Source organism: Sciurus vulgaris (assembly GCF_902686455.1).
Source record: "Sciurus vulgaris genome assembly, chromosome: 1".
NCBI lineage: Eukaryota > Metazoa > Chordata > Mammalia > Rodentia > Sciuridae > Sciurus > Sciurus vulgaris.
This window is the reverse complement of record NC_136461.1, coordinates 50728141-50750222: the sequence shown is the minus strand read 5'-3', so window position 1 is coordinate 50750222 and position 22082 is coordinate 50728141. Positions and strand designations below refer to the sequence as shown.

The 22082-nt window shown below is 47.7% G+C and overlaps 1 protein-coding gene across 6 annotated transcripts in view; it reads left to right on the top strand.

The window, feature by feature from the left end:
* KANK4 (KN motif and ankyrin repeat domains 4) overlaps positions 1 to 18609 on the top strand; it is a 77643-nt gene extending 59034 nt beyond the window's left edge. For all 6 annotated transcript variants that reach the window (XM_079103645.1, XM_079103649.1, XM_079103648.1 and 3 more), the window contains exons 8-10: positions 3372 to 3514; positions 9320 to 9520; positions 15010 to 18609. In XM_079103645.1, coding sequence (XP_078959771.1) covers positions 3372 to 3514; positions 9320 to 9520; positions 15010 to 15114 — 449 coding nt within the window. In that variant the 3' untranslated portion in view covers positions 15115 to 18609. The remainder of the gene's footprint in view (positions 1 to 3371; positions 3515 to 9319; positions 9521 to 15009) is intronic.
* The last annotated feature ends 3473 nt before the right edge of the window (positions 18610 to 22082 follow it).

Genomic DNA, 22082 nt, shown 5'->3' with positions numbered 1-22082 from the left:
GGAGCAGAGGCTGGATCCGTTACCCTTATTAAGGAGGCCTGAGGGGAAGTCCAGTCAGGATCCAACAGCTTTCCCCCATCTCAGGTCTTGTCCATCTCACTTAACTCCCTCTGTCAGCTTCCATGGCCTGCCCTGCAGGATCCCACCTGCTTTAGCTGTCCCTGCTGTCACCACACTCTCGTCCTGCGCTCCATCCAGCCATGCTGGCCTCAGACTCACCTGGCTCATTCCTCGGGACCTTTGTATTTTATTTCTATCTGGACTCTTTCCCCTGAAACTCTTTGTAGGACTGGCTCCTTATTATCACCTGGGTCACAGCCCAGATGTCACCTCCTCAAAGTCATTCTGGTGACTCTATTTAAAGGGGCTGCACCCCATCTGTTTCTTTAGGGGAACACTTCTTTCTTTAGATGACCTTTGCATGTATTTCTACCAAATGGAATGTTAACTCTGTAAAAAGGGGCTCTTGTCTGTCCTACTCCTGTCTGTATTACAAGCACCTAGTCCAGTTCCTGGATGACACTGTGAAATGAATGACTTGAGAGCTCAATTAAATTCCAGTTACTTCCAGTTCTCCACAGTTCTTTTAATCAACTTTGAGGCTCTTCCTCTGAACAAGAAAGGTGACATATGTAAACATAGCCTAAAGTTCTTTCTGATTCTTACATCATCAAAAGATTAAATTACAGTTCTAAGATTGAGTCAATGTTATTGATTTCAGTTACTCATGGATTCCTGGGTACCATCAAAATGGTAGCTCAGTTGAGGGAGGCAATGGTGCAGTGGAACATGCTCTGCATTCCACTTACTGTGTTCAGTGTTCTGGGCTTTCAATACAGAACATGAGTAACAGCAGCTAAGTCTTTTGAGTGTCTTCCCCATCCCAGAAACTGGGCTAGGTATGACTTACATGTTCACTACCATCGTGGAGGTTGTGAAACAGATATTAGTTGCATTTTCCAACTGAAGAAACTGAGGCTCAGAGATGTCAGTAAATGTGGTTGAGGTCACAGAACCAGTAACATATTCAGGTCAAGATCTGTCACTCTCCTAATCTGGACTTTTTCTAGTACCCCAAAGTAGTTTTCAGGGACACTGTGAGGCTTTGAAAGCACCTAATATGTGCATAAAGAATCCAAAGACCAGTAACACAAAGCCCTGTCTTAAGTAGCTCACAGACTTGTAGCCCGTTAGAAGTTCCAGGTGGGCTGAGCCAGAATAGCAAGCAGACACCCTAAGATTTGGGTGCTGTTAATTTCTGCTGCTATTGACAATACATCCAGCTAAAACTCATCCACTTTAAGGTGGTTTGGAAGTTTCCTCTTTCACATACTGAAATAGGTTAAGTAGCCACAAGCATAAAGTGTGAAAGGGGTTGTGGAGAACAGACCTGAAATGCCATTATTTTCTCTCATCAGTAGAAGGGGTGTTGAGAGTGACAGATCTGTCACACTCCCAGACCTGAGCTCCCTTCAGTGGCCATTGTGAAGCATCCGAGAAGCACATTACAAACTGTAAAGTACTGTACAGAAGTGACTCATTATTACTGAGGATAGAACCACAGGGTGGTTAGAGAGCTCAGTGGTGCAAGCTTGTTGAGTTGGAGCATGTTGGGTGGACAGCCTCTCTCACTCTCCTTCGGGGCTGCTGACTTTGCTTGCTGTTCGCCGCTGGGAAGCATGCGAAGTCGTGGGTCTTCAGCCCTTTTCTGAGCCCCTGGTGAGGAGTCAGACCTCACTCTACTGTGCTGCAAGTCATGTTTCTGAAGAGATAAAAGAGCGCTGGTAACCTGAGGCTTATTTGTACATCTTACAGCAAATTTAAAGTAGGGGTCAAAACAAGTCATTAGTACGGCAGTGTCCACCCTCCTCCTTATCAGACAGGCTTGGGAGGCAGTGCCCTGGGTTATTATTCAAGGTTTGTAACCCACCCAGTGACAGCCGTGGTCAGAGGGGCTCCAGTGAGAAAACTGCAGATGAGCCAGCCAGGCCAAGGGGTCCAGATCCACTGGCTCCCAGGTAAAATGGCACACCTCTGAAAAATGCTTGGGGTGGGGAGGAGAGTTTATCAAACAAATGCTGAGTTTTCTCCTTCTCCAGAACTAATTGACATTTTCCCATAAACTAGATTTGCTCTGATGAATTCCTAATCTACAAGGATACCATTCTGGATGATAATTGTTAACACTTACTGGATGTTTACCACGGGTTAGGCATGTGCAAAGAGATCTAAAAACATTAACTGTAAATTTCACAATAATCCTACGAGGTAGGTTCTGCAGTTAACCCCTTTCCTCAGAGGGGAGTGGGCTAAGAAAGACTGTCTTGATCTGCTGGGATAATTTTTTTATTACCCAAAAGAGTCACAGAGGCTTTTTCAATGAACAACTGCACAAGGACAATTTGGTTTTCCACACAATACTACCCTGGAGAGGTGAGATCATTTACATAGGAGACATCTGTGTCTCATAACCCCTTCCCTCTCCTTTGGATAACCCCAGGACTACAAACCAGGAATTTCTTTTCATTTCTTCTTTACTATTCCATCTTAAAGATATATATATATATACCAATTTTAGCTGGATGCAGTGGTACGCACCTATAATCCCAGTGATGGGGGAGGCTGAGGCAGGAGAATTGCAAGTTCAAGGCTATCCTGGACAACTTAGCAAGACCCTGTTTCAAAAACAGAAATTTTAAAATGTGTGTGTGTCTATATGAGCATGTGCTCATTTTTCATCCTGTTGTGAAAGGTTTATTCTTGTTTTAATACAAGAGTTATGGTGTCTTTACCTCCCTCTCTTTCGAGTGAGATGGTCATTCCTGGAAGATTTCCTACATTTATCCTACAGCATTTTTCATGCCTCTGGTACATTACCCAGAAGCCCCTTGGAAAGGACTTACAAGCCCAGCCACCAGCTTGAGGTTACATACAAACATGAGCTAGTGAGAGACCTGCAGGGCACAGCTGTGGGTGACGAACGGGCTCAAGACCCAGGTAGTCCCGAGTCTTGGTCCTGCTTCACCTGCACATGAACAGTTATAGAACTTCTTCACCTTTGAGTGTCCTCATCTGTGAAATGGGAATAATGTCATATGCTCAGGTTTAAGAAGTGAAGTCATGGTCATGGACCCTTTGGCCCTCTCTGGCCTACCGTGGACCTCCCTTCCTGGGTGTCCTCAGAAAACTTGTAAAGAAAGGTAGTTGGCTTCGAAGACTGTGAGGATTGTAAGCCACTGGCTATTGCTGTGGACGGGCGGCTCTGGTCCTCGGATGATTAACCAGCAAGCAGCATCCTGTTGACCTGGCTAAGGTGGAGGCTGGCTTCTGGCCCCTCGGGGCTATTCCAGCCCCTGTTCCTCTTCTTTCAGGGGTCTGCAATGTAGACCACCAGAACAAAGCTGGCTATACTGCCGTGATGATCACGCCCTTGGCTTCTGCGGAGACCGATGAAGACATGGCTGTCGTCTGGAAGCTCCTAAGAGAAGGAAATGTGAACATCCAGGCGACTCAGGTAGGTGGCATGAAGAGCTCTCTCTCCTCTTTAATAAATATGGGAAACCTCTGAGTTTTAGTCTGCCAGTGGAGCAAGGAATCCCATGCAGGCTCAAGGAGAGTTTTTCACCCAAGAAGTCTAGGGCCTCCAAATCTCATCCATCCAAAGCCTGAGTATTTGGTTTTTGGTTTTCTTTTATTTTTATTTTTATTTGTTCTTTTTAGATATACATGAGAATGGAGTGTATTTGGCATATTATACATACATGGAGTATGACTTATTCTAATTAATATCCCTTTCTTGAGATTGTACATAATGTGGGGTTACACTGGTCATGTATTCATATATGAACACAGGAAAGTTATGTCTGATTCATTCTACTGTCTTTCCTATCCCATTTCCTTTCCTTCCCTTTATTCCCCTTTGTCTAATCCACTGAACTTCTCCCTCCCTCCCTTGTGTGTTAGCATCCACATATTAGTCACAATATCCAAACTTCGGTTCTCTGGGATTGGCTAATTTCATTTGGCATGATAGTCTCCAGATCCATTCATTTAAAGGCAAAAGTCATATTCATTCTTTTTTATGATTGAGTAATATTCCTCTGTGTGTGTGTGTGTGTGTGTGTGTGTGTGTGTGTGTGTATCACATTTTCTTTATCCATTCATCTGTTGAAGGGCACCTAAGTTGGTTCCATAGCCTAGCTATTGTGAATTCAGCTCCTATAAACTGCTATGGCTATGTCACTGTACTATGCTGATTTTAAGTCCTTTGGGTATAGGCCAAGGAGTGGGATAGCTGGGTCAAATGGTGGTTCCCTTCCAAGTTTTCTGAGGAATCTCCACATTGCTTTCCATAGTGGTTGCACCAATTTGCAGTCCCACCAGCAATGTATGAGAGTGCCTTTTTCCCTACATCTTTGCCAACATTTATTGTTACTTGTACTGTTTTTTGGGGCAGCAGGGTACTGAGAATTGAACCCAGGGACACTTAACCACTGAACCACATCCCAGCTCTTTTTGTATTTTATTTAGAGACAGAGTCTCACTAAGTTGCTAAGTGCCTTGCTAAGTTGCTGAGGCTGGCTTTGCATTCCTGATCCTCCTGCCTCAGCCTCCGGAGTCACTGGGATTACAGGCCTGCACCATCGCGCCTGGCTTGTTACTATATTCTTGATAATTGCCATTCTGACTGGAATGAGATGGAATCTCAGTGTAGTTTTAATCTGTATTTCTCTAATTGCTAGAGATGAATATTTGGTTTTCTAAATAAGGCTCCCAAGACCCAGACAGGCCAGGGAAAAGGTCAGTGAGATTCTAACTAATGTCCTATTTGAAAGCTGGGCATATTCCACCTGAACTTTGCTTTTTGAACCACACATTCCTACTGTTAGCCTTTTGAGAAGGCCTTTGCTAGTGGCTGCTCTTGAAAAGCCCCTGTCAGCAACCTGCCTTGGTCATGACCCACAGGCATCTAGCAGTGAGGATGCTCTTTGGAGGCCTAGTCCTTTGAAGAAGTTGCCACCTCTGTCATTCCTCCTCTCTCCAAAGGCTTTTTAACAAAGTCATGAGTTCCTAACCTGGTGGAGAGAATGGGCAGATAGCCAGGACACACAGGAACTGTCGTTGATCAGTCCCAGGAAGGATAAGGATGCTCAGTTCCCAGTGAGCCTCTGCCTGGCACGCCTCCTCAGTCCTTGAAATAACCAGATCTCAGAACACCCTATTGTCAGGTGCAGTGTCACATGCCTGTAATCCCAGCAATTTAAAGCGAGGCCCTAAGGACCTAGCAAGAGCCTGTCTCAAAATAAAACATAAAAAAAGGACTGGGGATGTGGCTCCGTGGTTAAGTGAGTTTAATCCTTGGCACAAAAGAAAACAAAACCTCCCTGTCTTCCTTCCCTCTCTACCAACCAGTGCGAGTGACATTGTTTCAGGCACATAAATCATGTCCTGGTCCCTAGGAACAGTACTGTGGGTCAAGATGACAAGAGTAATTGCTGCCAAGAGCCAAAAGGGCCCTAGGCAAAGGTAGTAGCCAGGGAGTCAGGACATGCGGGTCCACGAGGACACGTGGGTCGCTAACTCACTGGGTACTTCTGCCTCAGCTCAGAACAGCCTTGATCACCTAGGTCTACCCTCCTCCTTTTTTTTTTTTTTTTTTTTTTTTGGTAAAGTACCAGACAGTCCCCAGCTTTGTTCTAATGCTCTCTGAACCCATGCCAGTATCAGGAAACCTGTGCCCTTCTCAAGCTGCCTGTTACCACAGACAATTCTGATAAATCTTAAAGTGACCCAAAGTCAGTGTTCTGAACTTCCCATGGTAGTGATCAGGTAGAAGGTGTTTGGGGTTCACACCGAGATTTGGGAACAGCAGAGGTGTTCAAGGCAATCAGAGGTTAGGGTCTGGGATCCTCTTCTGGGGACACAGGACAGGGGTGTGTCTGACCTAGCAGGGCTTTGAGTTAGACAAGGTTCTGCAAGGAGCCGTGGGGACTCCTCCAAAAGTCACTTGCCTGTTTGGGCACACAGGAATGAATAGTGTATGTTTATCTCCCCTGTTCCTTTGGAGGGAGCATAGATGTTGGTGTAACCATCAAGAACTGTGAAGATTCTGAGATTTTATCCTTTTTTTTTTTTTTCTTTGTACCAGAGATTGAACCCAGGGGTGCTTAACCACTGAGCCATATCCCCAGTCCTTTCTTCTGTTTTATTTTGAGACAGGGTCTTGTGAAATTGCTAAGGCTGGCCTCAAATTTGAGGTCCTCCTGCCTCAGCCTATATCTCTTATAAAGGGCAGTAAGCAAGTCTGACCCTATCTTAAAAGAAGACACTACCTCTATCTTCCAGGGCTGTTTGCTATACAAACACTCTTAAAAAATAATCTAAACTGGATGCACATGCCTATAATCCCAGCGACTCAGGAGGCTGAGGCAGGAGGATGGCAATTTGAGACCAGCCTGGACAACTCAGTGACACCATCTCAAAATAAAGTAAGGAAAAGGATTGCGAACGTAGCTCCCTGGCAGAGTGCTCCTGGGTCCAAGGGTTTGATCCCCAGTACTGGAAAAAGGAAAAAAGAAAAAGACGATAATTTAGAACAGAAGAGCAGATAGTGTCTGAGTCACAAGATATGCAGAAAGGCAAGAACCCCCATGGAAAACTGATTCCCAACAACATACTCAGCTCCACTATTCCACACTCCCCCAAAACCATTGCAGACAGTGACCTAATGTGATGGCAAGGCCACTTGGGACCCTTCATCTGATATCCTGATGGCCACACACAGATATTTGTAGATCACTTTCTGGTTTTCGAAGTATTTTCACTTACCTACAACTTCCTATTCCAGAAGACTCCCTATAGCTATTTTCATTTAAAATAATATTTTCCCCATAAACATGAATTTTCTCAAACTGGTCTCTTGCAAGTGGGGATGCTCAGCAGTGATCAAGGCCAACCTCTTCTTTTTCCAGAGGAAAAACTTGTGGTCTAGGAGGGAAAGGGACTTGTTTCAGCTCACCCAACAAGGGATGGGAATTCATAGCTGCAGCTGTCCCCTGCAGCTCCCCTGGGGCTTCTATGTATGAGGACAGGTGGAGGCGCCAGGTCAACTGGAAAGGAGTTGGAAATCTCTGAAGGATAAGCTACTGTCTTGTCTTTGTATCTCCAGGGTCAGTGCAGAGCCTGGCGGCCCAGATGACTCTGTAAATGACCACTTGTATTGAACTGGACCAGGAAGATGGTGAGGGAAAAAGGGACCCTGAGTCGAGCAGAGGAGCAGATGGGAGGGCATGCTGCTATGCCATCTGGCTTAACTCTCAGTTATGGGGAGGGTTCTGGATGGAATTCATGGTCAGGTTCATCCAGTGAACAACCATTACCTTGGGACTGAGTAAAACACACCAAAAATGCATACAGGCTTCTCTGGAAAGATCTGTCTGGATTCCAGAGAAGCAGGAGACCAGGACATCTAAGAATGCACACCACAATCTGGCACTTGCCATACACCATCTCCACCCTGCACGAAGATGATGACAGGTAACACCTGCCCAGGGCTTGCTAAGCATGCTGTTCTCACCACAAACCCACGAGGCCGAGCATGCTGGTCACTCCCGACTTCCCTGATCAGGGAGAGATAGCAGGGAGGTTAACTCACACACATTCCTGTGTGTACTAACTGGCAGAGCCAGGAGTTTTTCGATTCCAAACCCCCTTTCTTTTTTCAGAGCTTCAGGGTGCTGAGCAGGGCAGCAGAATCCATAGGTGACTGCAGATTGGAGTTTCCATCAGCCAGCACAGCAGCAAACACGTCCTCAGCACTTTTTAGACACTGTGTTCAGAGCCACAGGGAATCTGAAAGGAAAGAAAACACTGCCTTTGCCTTATTCTTGCAATCTCACAAAGCTAGTATCCCATCAGAGGGACAATGCTGACCTGCCTGGAACTCAGGAGAACCACAGGGGCAACGTATAATAAATTCATATAAGAAGATTATAGGAAAATATAGACACAAGGGGGGTGGGAATGGGAAAGGCAGTAGAATGGATTGGACATAACTTTCTCATGTTCATATATGAATCCACGACCAGTCTAACTGCACATCATGTACAATCACAAGAATAGGAAGTTACACTCCATGCATGTGTGATATGTCAAAATACACTGCACTCGGGGCTGGGGAGATAGCTCAGTCGATAGAGCGCTTGCCTTGTAAGCATAAGGCCCTGGGTTCCATCCCTAGCACCCAAAACAAAAAAAACAACAACAACAAAAATACACTGAACACTCACGTATAACTAAAAAGAACAAAAAAAAAAAAAATTAAAAAAAAAATAGCGTATACAAGAAAGTCTATGGGAATAAGAAATTATTGTCAGTTCTTAATCAGAAAAATCACCACCACGCATTACTATACTTTCGTCCTTTACCTTATTTGATTCTCACAAAAGTCTAGTGAGGTACATCCAGAAAGATCATTAATTCTTTTTTTTTTTTTAGAATGAATTGACTTTTTTAATATATATAAATATATACCTTTATTTCATTTATTTTTTATGAGGTGCTGAGGATCGAACCCAGTGCCTCGCAGGTGCTAGGCGAGCGCTCTACCGCTGAGCCACAACCCCAGCCCCAGTCATTAATTTTTAAGCAAAGAAAAGTAAAGATTCAGGGAAGTCAGGGAGGCAAGCTGCCTTCGCGCACTGGTCATGCACTGGTAGACGGCAGAGCTGGAGTTTGGGCTTGCTTTCTGATTCTCTTGCTGTGTCCACCAATGATCACTGGGAGGTACAGGGTTGTTGTCAATGGCTACAGATTAGAAATAGCCAGAGGGACATGAGATCTTATTGAAACAAAGGCTTCTAGGTATCATTCATCTGAAAATACCAGAGGTATGGAGCAGACCAAGGCTCCCTGGGGAAGGCTGGGCCAGGGAGGCGATAAGAAGGCAGGCCACCGAAGCACTCTGTCCTTATCTTATCGCTCCAACTTTATCTCCTCCGTGGCTGGACATTCATCAGTGCTGGGTGCTAGGCACTGGGGAGACAGACAAAAAAAGACAGTCCCAGCCATCAACTTCACAGTCCTTGAGAACAAGAGAGACTGACAAGCTGTAATGCCAAGTGCGACGAATCCCATGTTGGGGGGTTCGGGGAGGTTTCAGAGAAAGCGTAGTATTTGCCGAGCACCCTGGGGAAGTGGAATTTCGCCAGACACACAAGGAAGGGCATGATGGAAGGAATGGTCATTTTTTTGAGAAGTCTCTGCCCAGCACACCGGTGCTGGCAGCAGCCTCACCATGTCCCTGTTGCCCCATGTGCAGGGAGGCCAGACTGCCCTGATGCTGGGGGTCAGCCACGACCGGGAGGACATGGTCCAAGCGCTACTGAGCTGCCAGGCAGATGTCAACCTGCAGGACCACGATGGATTGTCGGCTCTCATGCTGGCCTGTCACCATGGCAATGCCGACCTGGTGCGGCTGCTCCTGGCACACCCGGCCTGCGACAGCAGCCTGACTGACAAGGTGAGACTTCTGGGCAGTTAATGAGTAGGTTAGTGTCTAACTTCTGATCCTGAAAAGTGACTCTATGGCCAGCAGAATTCAAGGAACCATAGATGGCAGTAGCAAAAAAATCAACTCATAAGGCTCTTGCAGGATTTAGATGAGGTAATACAGTGCTCGGAGCCTGCGAGGTGGGACACCTCCAACTTTGGACAACTGGGTGAAGGAGCACCCTTTACAAAGTCACCTCTAGTCATTGAACTGATCATGCCTCTCTGATATGACCCAGTTTACACAATGGCCCATTCCACCAAGCCAGCCTGCTTGAAGTGGCTCTGCTAGACCCCAGCCTCTTAAATGTCTTTGTAAGGTGATGACATTGATGACGATGACAGTGGCAACTAATGTGTATCAAAATCATTTAAACCCCACGATAAACTTCTGGGGTTGATAGAGCTGCCTCCATTTTGCTCGAGGAAACTGAGGCCCCAAATGGTAAGGTGCGAGGGGTAAGGTACCCAAGATCACACAGCCAGTGAAGCTCAACTCCCTCAAACTGCTGAGCCCCTCCTCCAGCTGTTCCATCATGGAAGCAGCATGTCTCCAACTCCCTGCTGAGTCCTCCGCACCTTTCAGAGAGCCTACTACATATCAGGGAGTGAATCAACAATTGAGTAAGTGAACCCCAAACTTCAGAGGTCGCACATCAGAAAGTGATCCTGAGTCTGATGACTATAGGAAGTACTGTTTCTAGAGTACTCGTGGGAGCTGACCCTTTCCCATGCATTACTGCGGATCCTCCTCACGATCCAGCGAGGCAGACACAGTGATCCTCATGTTTCGTTGATAGGGAAACAGGCCTAGAAATGTTACCTCACTGTGCCGATTTTCAGAGCAGAGATTCAAGCCCAGGCCTGACTCTGGCATCCGTAACATTGGCATTACAATCCGATGGCTACACGTTTACAATTCAAGGGGGATGAAAACCTGGAGAGGGGGACCCTGCCAGGGATAGCACCTCTTCCTGGGTCACATCTGAACTCCCCAAGGTTGATCCTTCAGCTTTCAGGCTGAGCCCCCTGCATCTCACCCAGATGGCAGGCTCCCCGTCCGGTGTCCCCAGGGCCTGCAAACCCCAGCTCTGCCCTAAAGTTGTTTCTGAAATAATTAGAGAACACAGACCTTCTTGAAATTCAGACTGGAACAGGGTGGACTGCTAAAAATATGATCCCCTTTCCCAAATATCAGGTCATCAGACAGAGGGTCTGGGTTAATGAGCTCCCTGCCTGCTTGCCTTGGGGATGATGGAGACAGCTCTTAATCTAAAACAGGCCTGTACATCAGAGACCCAGAATCCTCTCAGATGTGACCACCACCCCTGCCCAGAAGAGGGCTGAGAGGGAAGGGCTGTGGGACAGACAGGGCATGTGCTTTGGAAGTTACTGGTTAGCCCAGATAATCAAGCAGGGAATCTGAGAGTTCTCCTGGGTCCCCTAAAGTCTGTCATGGGTAAGAGCTAAGTGGCCACTTTCTAGAGGTGGAAGAAGAGCCATGGGGAGGAGCCTCTTGCACTTTGGACAACCTGAGAGTGATTGTTAGAAGCATTGACTATAAAAGTCAAAGCCCAGGAATTTGAATCTGGGTCCAGTGACTGTGCCTTAGGTAGCTCACCTAACCACTCTGAGCCTCTGTGTTGCTCATCTGTAAAATGGGTGCATCAATACATGATGCCCAAGACTGTAGTAACTATAACTCCATACTGAAATTTTATGAAGTACCAGCGTTGATGGAAATTGTGATTATTATGACTGGATAAATAAGTGACACTAAACCCGAAGAACCAGCACATCAGTGAGTAAGGACCTCAGCATTGATAGGCAGAGTCCAGAGGGAATAGAGAGGATGAAGGTTTGGAGTGAGGCAGGGAGTGTTGCTCAGTGGAGGGAGACAAGCCTCCAAAGGAGAAGCCAGCTGGCTGCCATACTTAGTTGAGTCCAGTGGGTCTCAGGTAGGGTTATTTTGCCTTCAGGGAATATTTGGCAATGTCTGGAGCCATTTTTATTTGTCACAAGTTGGGGAGGAGGTTCCTGGTACCTGGTGGGCAGAGGCCAGGGATGCTGTAACATTGACAGTACACAGGAATAGGAGTGAATTAGGAGTTTTCTGTCCCCAAATGTCAAGAGTGCCACTGTTGAGAACGTGAGTGGGGTGAGTACTGAAACCCACGTGAGTTTCCACGGCCAGTCCCCACCAAGTGCTGGGTGGGGAAGCGCCAGGCAGCTCTGAGGGCCAGGTCTGCTGCGGGGCGGGGCGGGCAGGACTCTAACCAGGAAGGAGGGTCGGGAGTGCCAGATAGCAGGTGGAGGCAGATACCTGTCTCAGCAGACGGTGGGTCGGGTTAGGAAAGCCAGCACGGTGCCAGACAGTGCAGCAGCGTGAAGATGGGTTCTCAACCCCACCCAGGGCCAGGCCCGTGGCTCAGGCTTCCCTCAGGATTCACATCCGAGTTGACACCCAGGGTGACTTGGGTGAGCACAGTGTCTACCTCCACAGGGTGAGAAATTCCAGCAGGAGCAGAAGGCTGGTGAGCACTGAGGCTTGTACCTGCTGCCTCCGTTTACAGGAGAGTCCAGCCTCGTCTTCCCGGGGTCTTTCCTGTGGAGGTGCCGATGCCCAGCATCTCTCGTCCACAGTTCAAAGTTTGATATCAGCACAGAACTCCCGGGAGAGGCTCCAGGCATGTTCCCTGGGTTTAGAAAGCAATGCAGGGAAATCAGGCGCCTGGCCTTTAGGGACCTCCAGAGTGACAAGTACAGGGCGATGGTGGGGGTGAGCACTGAGCGTCCGCCCCAGAGCCTTACCCTTTGAAGGGCTCATTTTGGCAGCTACTTCAAAGCATCCCTCCAATTGAAAACTTTTGAAAGCAGAAATTATGCCTTGCTTATCTTTGCCTGACATATAGTGGTTCATGATGGGTTCTTGTCACAGTCAAAAACACCTTCAGCCAACATCCACGCGCATGCGCACACGCACTGGCTGCCCGCGCCCCTGTGTCCTCAGGTCACAGACTGGGGTCTCCTTACCCCGGCCTGCAGCTGCTGAGCAGGATTGCCATGTGGTTCCACTGGAGCCGCCGCCTGCTGCAGGGCAGCGTGGAGGGGCTGGCTGGTTCCTAGCACAGGCGCAGGCATTGGAGGGATGCTTGCCCTCCCTAGGTGGTCTCTTCAGGCCACGTCCCCTGCTTTCCTCCAGATGCAGGCTGTCATCTCCAGATGGGCCCTGTTAAGGGTGCGTGTCCCGGGACTGGCCCTGGGGCTCTTTCCCACAAAAGCAGCGGCCACTCACTCTTCATGTTTACACAGCCTCTGGGATGGCAAAGCAGGGCGGTGGGAGGCAGGGTGCAGACACCAGGCAGGACACCTGGCCCTCCCCCGGGTAGCTTGCTGCGCTTCCCTGCGTCAAGCCTTTGCTTTGCTCCAGACTTGCTCAGTCCAAGAAAAGGAGTTAGGCTGCTCAGGTTCTTCCTCACCTGGGCATGAGTAACCTTGACACGAATACACAAATGCCTTCGTCCAATATCTGCTGCAGTCCCTCTGTCAACCGTGCTTATGGCGTGTGGGGTAACCAGCAGGCGCCCGGCCACAGCGAACTGGCCCGGTTCAGTTCCTGACCGCATGGAGACCAGATTTATCCAATCGCCCCACAAATACCAAAGGGTGGTGAAGGAAAAATGCAGTCTGAAGTCTTTGCGGGGGAAGAACGTCATGTTTTGGGAAAAATGTGCCATCCTTTGGTTCTCCCTGAAATGCCACTTCCTTCTTCTGCCTCCCCCTCAGCTTGTGCCCCACACCCACACCCGGCGGCCACCCGCTCCCTGAACTCACCTTCCCTTCCAGCTCGCTTGGCTTTTGGCCACACATTGTAGTTATTTACACATGTGTGGAGCCCCAGGGGCAGCTGGATTCCAGCTGGGTGGATGGGGAGCGTTTGAAGCCGGGTGTTAACACTTTCCACCCACTTCCAAAAACAATTGTTAACGAACAATCTGCCCTAGCTCTGCCCTAGCTCGGTGGGACACGTGGAAGCCAGCCTCAGCCACTTAGTGGACACCCTCAGCAACTTAGCAAGACCCCATCTCAAAATAAAAAATAAAAAGGTCTGGGGACATAGCACAGTGGTATGACATCCCTGGGTTTGAATGCTGGTACAAAACAAAAACAAACAAACAAGCAAACAAAAAACAGTCCCATCTTGGGTGACCCTATCTGTCAAACCCATCTGTATTTCTGCAGTGAAATGCAAAAATATTCACTCTAGGCTAAATAAGGATTATAACTTGCCTCAAGTTGGATTTTACCTCCAAGTAAGTCACCAAGAAATGTGGTTTTCAGAACAGTTTGGATTTCAGAATTCTGTGTGCAGGAGTTGGCCCACTCATAAGCCAATGTGGAGCCTGGTGTCCCCCAAGTTCTTCTGCCTTTCCCTCCATCTCTTGGCAGCACATGGCCAGTGCTGCCTGATGAGATCCCCACTGGGTGTGGCTTCTCTAGACAGTGGGATCCACTGCTCCCTGCACCTCTGCGGGGCAGCACTGAGCTGGCTACCAAAGCCCACATCAGGAGGTGTGGATGTCCGGCCATCCCCTCCCACGCTGGGAGCCCACTTCCAAGAGTGAGTCCTCAAGAACTAATTAAACATGGAAAATACATTTGCGCTAAGCTTATAGCAATGGAGACTTAGAAACAGCCCAAATCTCCAATAAAAGTGAAATGCTTAGTAAATTATGGAATACTATAATGCAGTCAAAAAGGAAGACCACGTGTTATAAAGACTGCAGAAGAACAGGAAAGAATTTTCCTAGCAACCATGGTAAGTTTAAAAAGAAAAGCAGATTCAAAATGAGCATTCTTCTGTTTTAAAACCAGAAACAAAGTTTTACAGGAGAAAAGACTAGTAGAAACACCCTAAAAGTCTAACTTTCACTCAGGTCCATGTAATGGAACAGAAAGTTATTTCCTTTCCCAATTTTCCAACAAAGAAAAAAAAAAAAAAAAAGTAGCATGCCTGCAATCCCAGAGGCAGACTGGGGCAGGAGGATCAAGAGTTCAATGTCAGCCTCAAAAAAAGCCAAGTGCTAAACAACTCAATGAGACCCTGTCTCTAAATAAAATACAAAATAGGGCTGAGAATGTGGCTCTGTGGTCGAGTGCTCCTAAGTTCAATCCCTGGTACTCCAAAACAAAAAAAAGTGTTAAAAGCTGGGTGACCCTTCTTTATTTCCATTGCCACGGATTTCCTGGGAGTGTGTGCTGTTCTGTGGAAAGGGCCCCCATTTCTTGTGATCCTCATTTCTTGAGATCCTCATGCTGTTTGAATCCCTTCCCCCCCTGGGGTCTCTGGGTGCTTGGACTAGACTCCTCCACCCCAGGCATGCCCCCTATTCCCCTTCCTGTCTGGATCCGGAGGCAGATAGGATAAAATTTTATTTCTCCTTTCTTTCTCCTTTGTAGGCTGGCCACACCGCTCTGTCCATCGTTCTGAAATCACCTTCCCATGTGGAAATTGCAGGGCTTCTGCGAGCCCACGCGGAGCGGGGCAGGTCCCTGGGGCTGTAGGGGCTGCAGAAGAACGAGCAGCCGGGAACAAAAGGCTCCTTCTCTTCACTCCTCCCTCGCCCTTGGAGAGGGCAGGGGTCACAGCCAGAGGGTCGCCCCTCAAGAGAAGAAACTATGTCAAATATGCACATACATTCCTGTTGTGTAATTCTGCTCATTAGGATGCTTTGTAGTTTGCGCCTTAGGCCGAGCCCCAGAACTAGAGGGCTTCAGAGCAGGGTGCGGAGTGCGGGGGTGCATTAGCGTCGTCCAAAATCCCCAACATCTTCAGCTTTGCATTCCTTGCGACTCTACCTGTGCAACACCCTGTAGCAGGCAGGCAGGAGCACATTCGCACATTAGAAAAGCAATACTTTTTACATGGAATTTTAAAGTGCACTGTCGTTTTTGTTTTTAATCAAATATATACAAATATGTCCCACTGAATATGCATGTCTAGAGAGGATGGCAAGGGATTTAAGCTGCCTCCCAGGTAATCATTCTCAAGAAGACCTTAGGGAAATCACCACGAAGTCAGGTGAAAATGAGCAAGTCCCATTTGGGACCTGATAGAGAAATCTTAAATTCAGACAAGGTGGGAAGAAGCACATTGGTATTATTGCCAAGTATCACATTCTTGACCATTGCTGAGTCAGCTGGTGGCTCCAATTTGCTCCAGGAAAATTGGAATTAATCAGGAAATCCAACCCAATGATGTGCATCACAGAGTGACAGAGTCCAGTTATACCAGCTATTCCCAACAAATGAATCCGAGTGAGCTCCTGGGAATGGGTTATTGTCATTCGGAAGCCACCACTTTCCTCCATGGCCTCGCAGTAATCTCCAGTGCTGTTCCTGCGAACAGGCATCTGTTCTGAAGTGTCTGGGGCTCCTGGCTCAAGAGCCTTTCAGCCACAGCTGCAGCAGGATTGGGTAGGACAGGGCAGGGCCCTCCCCAACTGACATCTCTCCACTGGACAATTCTTTCTTAAGAATTCTCTGTTCTCCAGGCCTGCACATGCATGGTTCATATTCAATAGCTCATAAAGATTATCTACGAATTGTTCTTTCTTAAAGTCTCTTATGAAAAAAAAAAAATCTCCTTTATATAAAAAGAAATGAGACATCCAAGTTGGTGAGCCTCATGCTGAAAACTCTAAAGTTCTTATTGTGGCTGGCATGCCAATTTGCATGGCACTCACTGGGGTAGTCACAAAGCTTTCTGGGGCCCCAGTTTCATCATCTCTAAAAGCGGAAATCATCATGCAACCTACCTCCTGCAGGCTGCGCAAGACACTGCTGATGGAAGTTTTGGAATCCAGTTTATAACCCATAAAGGCTGTCTTCAGAAATGGTGTGGAAAACTTCTTTATGCTATTGTAATTCATAAGAGATGTCCAAAGTCTCCAAGCAAGAGCATTCACGCGTGTTGATACTGCTCATAGGTGAAGAGGATGGAGCAAATAATGAGAGGAAAAAATGCTTTAAATGGATTTATTTTGACCTCAAAACATGTTGTTAGAGCAAAAACCTACAATAATACATTATCTAGCCCAGTGCTTTGCAAATTTTAATATGCATATAAATCTTCTAGGACCTTGTTAAAATGAAGTAAGTCTGGGGTGGGGCCTGAGTCCTGCATTTCTGATCATATTCCAGAGGATGCTGATGCTGTTGGGTCACATCCACACTTCAGGTAGCAGGACTCTGGCCTGTCCTTATTGTTTGTATATTAAAAGTGCTGCCTCTCAATCTTCTGTTTCTTAATTTCTTTGTATTTTTCTACTCTTGATTCTTGGGAACTCACAGTGCAGGTCTATATTCATTTTTTTTGTTGTTGTTGTTGCTATAAGAAAATACCTGAGGCAGCCTACTTAAGAAAAAAAAGGTTTATTTTGCTTACAGTTTTGAAGGCTGTACGTTTAATCATCCTGGCACAGGCTCTGGAAGGGACCTGTGACAGATGATAAGAACTCATGGAAGAGGAAGGATCACATCTTAAAACTGGAAACTGGCGAGCCGGATGGAGATGAGCCCTAGCTTTTATGACAGTCCCTCATGAGAACTAACCAGGGTCCCACCAGAAATACCTTAATTCCTTTCTATGGCACATCCCCAGTTGACCTAAAGACCACCCACTAGACTCATCCTCTTAAAAGTCCCGCACCCACTCCGGGTACTCAGGGGATTAAGGACTGAGCAGTGCTGTGGAAACTGACTACAGAAGGAATCGGGAAAGCTCCCAGAGGAGGCGGCTTTGAACTTGGCAGTAGGGATGCATAGGAGCTGGCCAGAGCAATCGAGATAGAGCAGCAGACACAAGGCTCGGCATGTGAAAAGGTGTGCCTGCTGAGCAACGAGAGAACTTCAGAATGACTGTCGCTGTGTGGGAGAAGTGACTGGGGTGAGATTTGAGAGGGAAGTGAGGAGACATGTTGCTATGAAGAGTTTGGACTTGAGCCTGGAACTCAAGGAGTCTTCTTCACAGACCGCTTGGAGAATGAAAGCTCTCCTCAGAAAAATGCACATCTGTGCAAAGTTTGCTAACTTCAAGGATTCAGAAATCTGCACTTAAAAATCCTGTGCACCTCGCTGCTGATCACTGTGGTGCACGGCTATAATCCCAGCAACTCGGGAGGTTGAGGCAGGAGAACAGCAAGTTTGAGACCAGCCTCAGCACCTTAGTGAGACCCTGTCTCAAAACAAAAATGAAAAGGTGTGGTGGCACATGCCTGTAATCCTAGTGACTGGGGAGGCTGAGGCAGGCGGATCACAAGTGCAAAGCCAGCCTCAGCAACTTAGCAAGACCCTAAGCAACTCAGACCCTTTCTCAGAAAATAAAAAGGACTGGAATGTGACTCAGCAGTTAAAACCCTCTGGGTTCAATTCCTGGTACCAAAAAAAATAAAAATAAAAAGGATCGAGGTGTAACTCAGTGGTAGAGTAGCCCTGGGTCAGGCCTAGTACAGGAAAAAAAAAAAAAAAGGAAATTGCTATGGGCAGCGGGAGTCAATGAGGAATTTCTGAACTTCTGAACGATGGGGCCGTTCGATCAGATGGGCTCCTTCAGATGATCACAGGAAGCAAAGGGATCACTTGGGAGGTTCTTATGAGACACTGGGTATGCAGCAATACAGGGGGGATGAAGACCGAGCTCTGCAGGAAAGGGATCAGGAACAGGGACGTGCCAAGATGTGGTGACATACTGACCCGTGAAGAGGAGTGAGAAATGGGTGACAGACGAATGGTGGTACCATTGTCCCCCATATCTATTTTCTCTTCCTCCATAGTAAGAGAACTCCCAAATTTTAGCTGGGCCCGTGACCGCCCAGAGTACAGACTCCATTCCCCAGCCTCCCTTGCAGTTTGATGTGGCCAAACAACTAAATTCTGGCTAATGAGATGTTAGCAAGGCAATGGGTGCAAACTCTTGCTCCTGCATTGAAAAGGAGGGGGAGTGCATGCCCCTGCCCCCTGGCTGCAGTGTGGTGACCACACAGCTTGATCTATGAAGATGAGGCCGTGAGTCGGAAGCAGCCTAGTTCCCCTCAAATCTGCTCTGGACTGTTCGTTTCCTATTTGATATATGAGCAAGAAATAATGTTCTTTAGTTTAAGTCGCTGTCCGCTTGGATCGGTGGAATTGGACAAAGGTACTCAGCACCCCATGGCAATCGCAAGGGTCTAATGCTATGCCCTTAGTGGATTTCAGCAATAGAAAAGCTTAGGAAAGCCTTTTGGAAGGAGCGTCATTGCAAAGCTAGATACAATGGCTGTCTCCTCATGATACCAGCCCCTGTTGATGCCCCCGGGGGAAACACTCAGCCCACAGCCCTGCAGAAAGTGCAAGCTTGGGTCACCTGGCAGGTGCCTGAATACAAGCTATGTCTCCAAAGGCAGCCGGTTTAAACCAATCAGCGAGCTTGAAATACCCTGGGGTAGAAATCTGTGCAAAGCCATTGAATTATCTAGGCAATCTGAATACAGACACATGTAGAGTTTCAGGCAATATTATTGTCAAGGAGTGGAGCCACAAAGGGGAAGAAGACATGAGGACAGATGTCGAATTTGCATGAGTAGAGGTCAAGACAAATTGAAGGTAGGAACAAGAAGGAACTATGGGAATCAGAGCAAGAGCCAAGAATTAACCTATGGAGTCGATGCCTACTGGGCTCTCTACCAAGTCCTCCTTGCCTAGAAACCTCCCTTCCAGGCCCATCCCTCATCGCAGGACTGCACCAGTAAGCTGCATGTTCCTACAAGAGAACTTGGCCTCTGACCCCCAAAAGCAGGCACTGGACTTTACCTGTGCCAATCAGGCTGCCCTCTGGGAACTGAGGAGCTGGGATTTAGAAGAGAACTTCAGCCCCCTTCTGGTGTCCAGGTTGTAACATGTAGATCTCGGGTGCCAGGGTCAGCCATGTGGACTGAGGGCCAAAAGTAACTCTTCAGACAGAAAGACTGGAGCAGACGCTCAGAGTAGAGCGGAGGTGAGAAGACTGCTTCCTGATGCGCCCAGGGCACCCTGCTCCACGAAGGCGCCACTGTGTACCTCCCTTGAATGCAGCCACTGCCCTGTGTGTTTCTTTCCCACGCCCTCTCTGGGAACGCAGCCTGTAGGGAGCAACAAAGGCCTGGCGTCTACTCAGACGTCTCAGAGGCTGGATCCCAGTTGGACCACTTGGCCACTCAGGCTGTTGATCTCTAAACTGGGATGACAGTCCCTCCTCTGTTCTTGCAAGTATTTAATGAGCTGGAGAACTCTGCACAGCGCTTGGCTCACGGCAGAGCTCAGCAGAGAGCGTCCCCTCTCCCTAGACCTGGCCCCGTATGCTTAGCAGTTTGACTTCCCTGGGTACGCCAGCCCTGCAAATCTGAGGTTCCACATCCGTGGATTCAATCAACTGTGAATTGAAAAATGTTTAGAAAAAACATATTTTGTGTGTCCTAAACACGTATAGGCTATTTTTCTTGTCTTGAGTCCCTTGACAATACAGTAAAACAACTACTTACATAGCATTTACATTGCATTAGGTATAAGTAATGTAGAGACAATTTAAAACATAAGAGAGCTTGGTGTGTGGTGCACGCCTAATCCCAGAGGCTCAGGAGGCTGAGGGGGGAGGATCGCAAATTCGAAGTTGGCCTCAGCAACTTAGCAAGGCCCTAAGCAACTCAGCAAGATCCTGTCTCTCAGCTGTTAAGAGCCCCTGGGTTCAATCCCTGGTATAAATAAATAAATAAAGTATATGGAAAGTTCCAGCCCCAGCACTTCAATAAATAAAGTACACAGGAGGATGTGCGAGGGTTATGTGCAAATACTATGCCTTTTTGTTTGTCTGTCTGTCTTTGTCGGTGCTGGGGGTTGATCCCAGGGCTTCACACACATGAGACAAGTGCTGTACTGCTACTGAGCTACATCCCAGCCCTGCCATTTTCCTCAGGGATTCCTGGAACCAAGACCCCTCCAACACCAAAGGCAACTGTACATAGAACTGCCCAGGCATTGATTGTAAGAACTTCATATACAGTCATTTACTTCTCACAATAACCTGATAAGATAAGTACTAATATTATTCCTATTTTTATCTATGAAGAAACTCAAGCACAGAGAGGTCAAGTCACTCATCCAGGGCCACCAGCCTAGTAAACAGCAGGTCTGGGATTTCAAGCGAGTTGATCTGGCTCTGAGACTACACCCCACAGTCATATACCAAAGACCTTCTTGCTCCCATTTCAGTGACCCAGGCCTGGCAGCAGCGGGTGAACACTGCTGAAAGAACAAAGCTGCTTCAGGGACCCAACATTAAGTCAGTCACTGACCTACAGGTCCTGCTGGGTGGCCCTTGGAGAAAGAGGACAAACAGGCAGAGTGTTTAACACTGGAACAGTTGAGGTGTTGGAATGCCCATGTGCTCAGCATTTCTAGAAAGAAAGGGGCCTCTGTCCAGAGCACAGATGTTTGAACCCCACATTTCCTCAATTGCCCCTAAGGAAGAAACGCCCTGTACTGTAGTTTCAAACCAGTTTCTTTACTACCTCCCCCATCCTGGAGAGAGACGGGCCTAGAGCCCCCGGGGAGCCAGCTGGCGTTCAAGGGGGTTCCTGTCTTCCTCTCTCCACATTTGACCTCCATCCCACTTCCTTGCTTGGGGAAGGCCTGGAAACGGACCCTGGGCCTTTGCTCCAGGACAGACCACTTTCTTGTTGGCAGAGGGGGTGTTCGGGCAGTACAACATACCCTGTGAGACCCACAACTTCAGAATCACTCCAGCCTTGGCTGGCTGCGGTGGTGCATACCTTAATCCCAGCAATGCAGGAGGCTGAGGCAGAAGGATAGTAAGTTCAAGGTCAGCTTCAGCAATGCAGCAAGATCTTGTCTCAAAGAGTTAAAAAAAGGACTGAGGATGTAGCTGAGTGGTGTAGCACCCTGGTTCAATCCCTACTACCCCACCCCCTCCAAAATCACTCCAGCCTCCTTGAATTCCTCCAGGCACTTGAAGGTAGGCCAGGGAGAAGAGAGGGAGGCCGATGGAAATGACACCAACCTTCTTAAGAAGTCCAGAGGGTGTCAGTTGGCTCTCTAAAGCGTGGGCAAGCTTTATGCTAGGTCCTGAGGTTTAGGGCTACAACCAATTCCAAGGTATATGAAAAGCCCCATTCAATGCCGTTACCTCTGTATTAATTCTCCCCATAACACTATAAGGCTCAAAACCACACAACCAATACTTGCTGGAACTAGGATTTACAGAGATTGACGTTCACACGCGAGTGAAAGGCCATGCATCTACTGCACCACTCGTGTTCAGTCTAACCTGTGTGGACGTCTCCCTTGAACTGGCCCATAGAAAGGTCGAATGCAGCATGTCCCAGACATCAACAGCTCAACACGGGGGACCCCCTGAAACCAAGCCCTCCTCCAGTATTTCCTCTCCCAATGGCCTATTCAAAATCTGCATGTCATCTTTGACTCCTCCTCAAACAACAGGG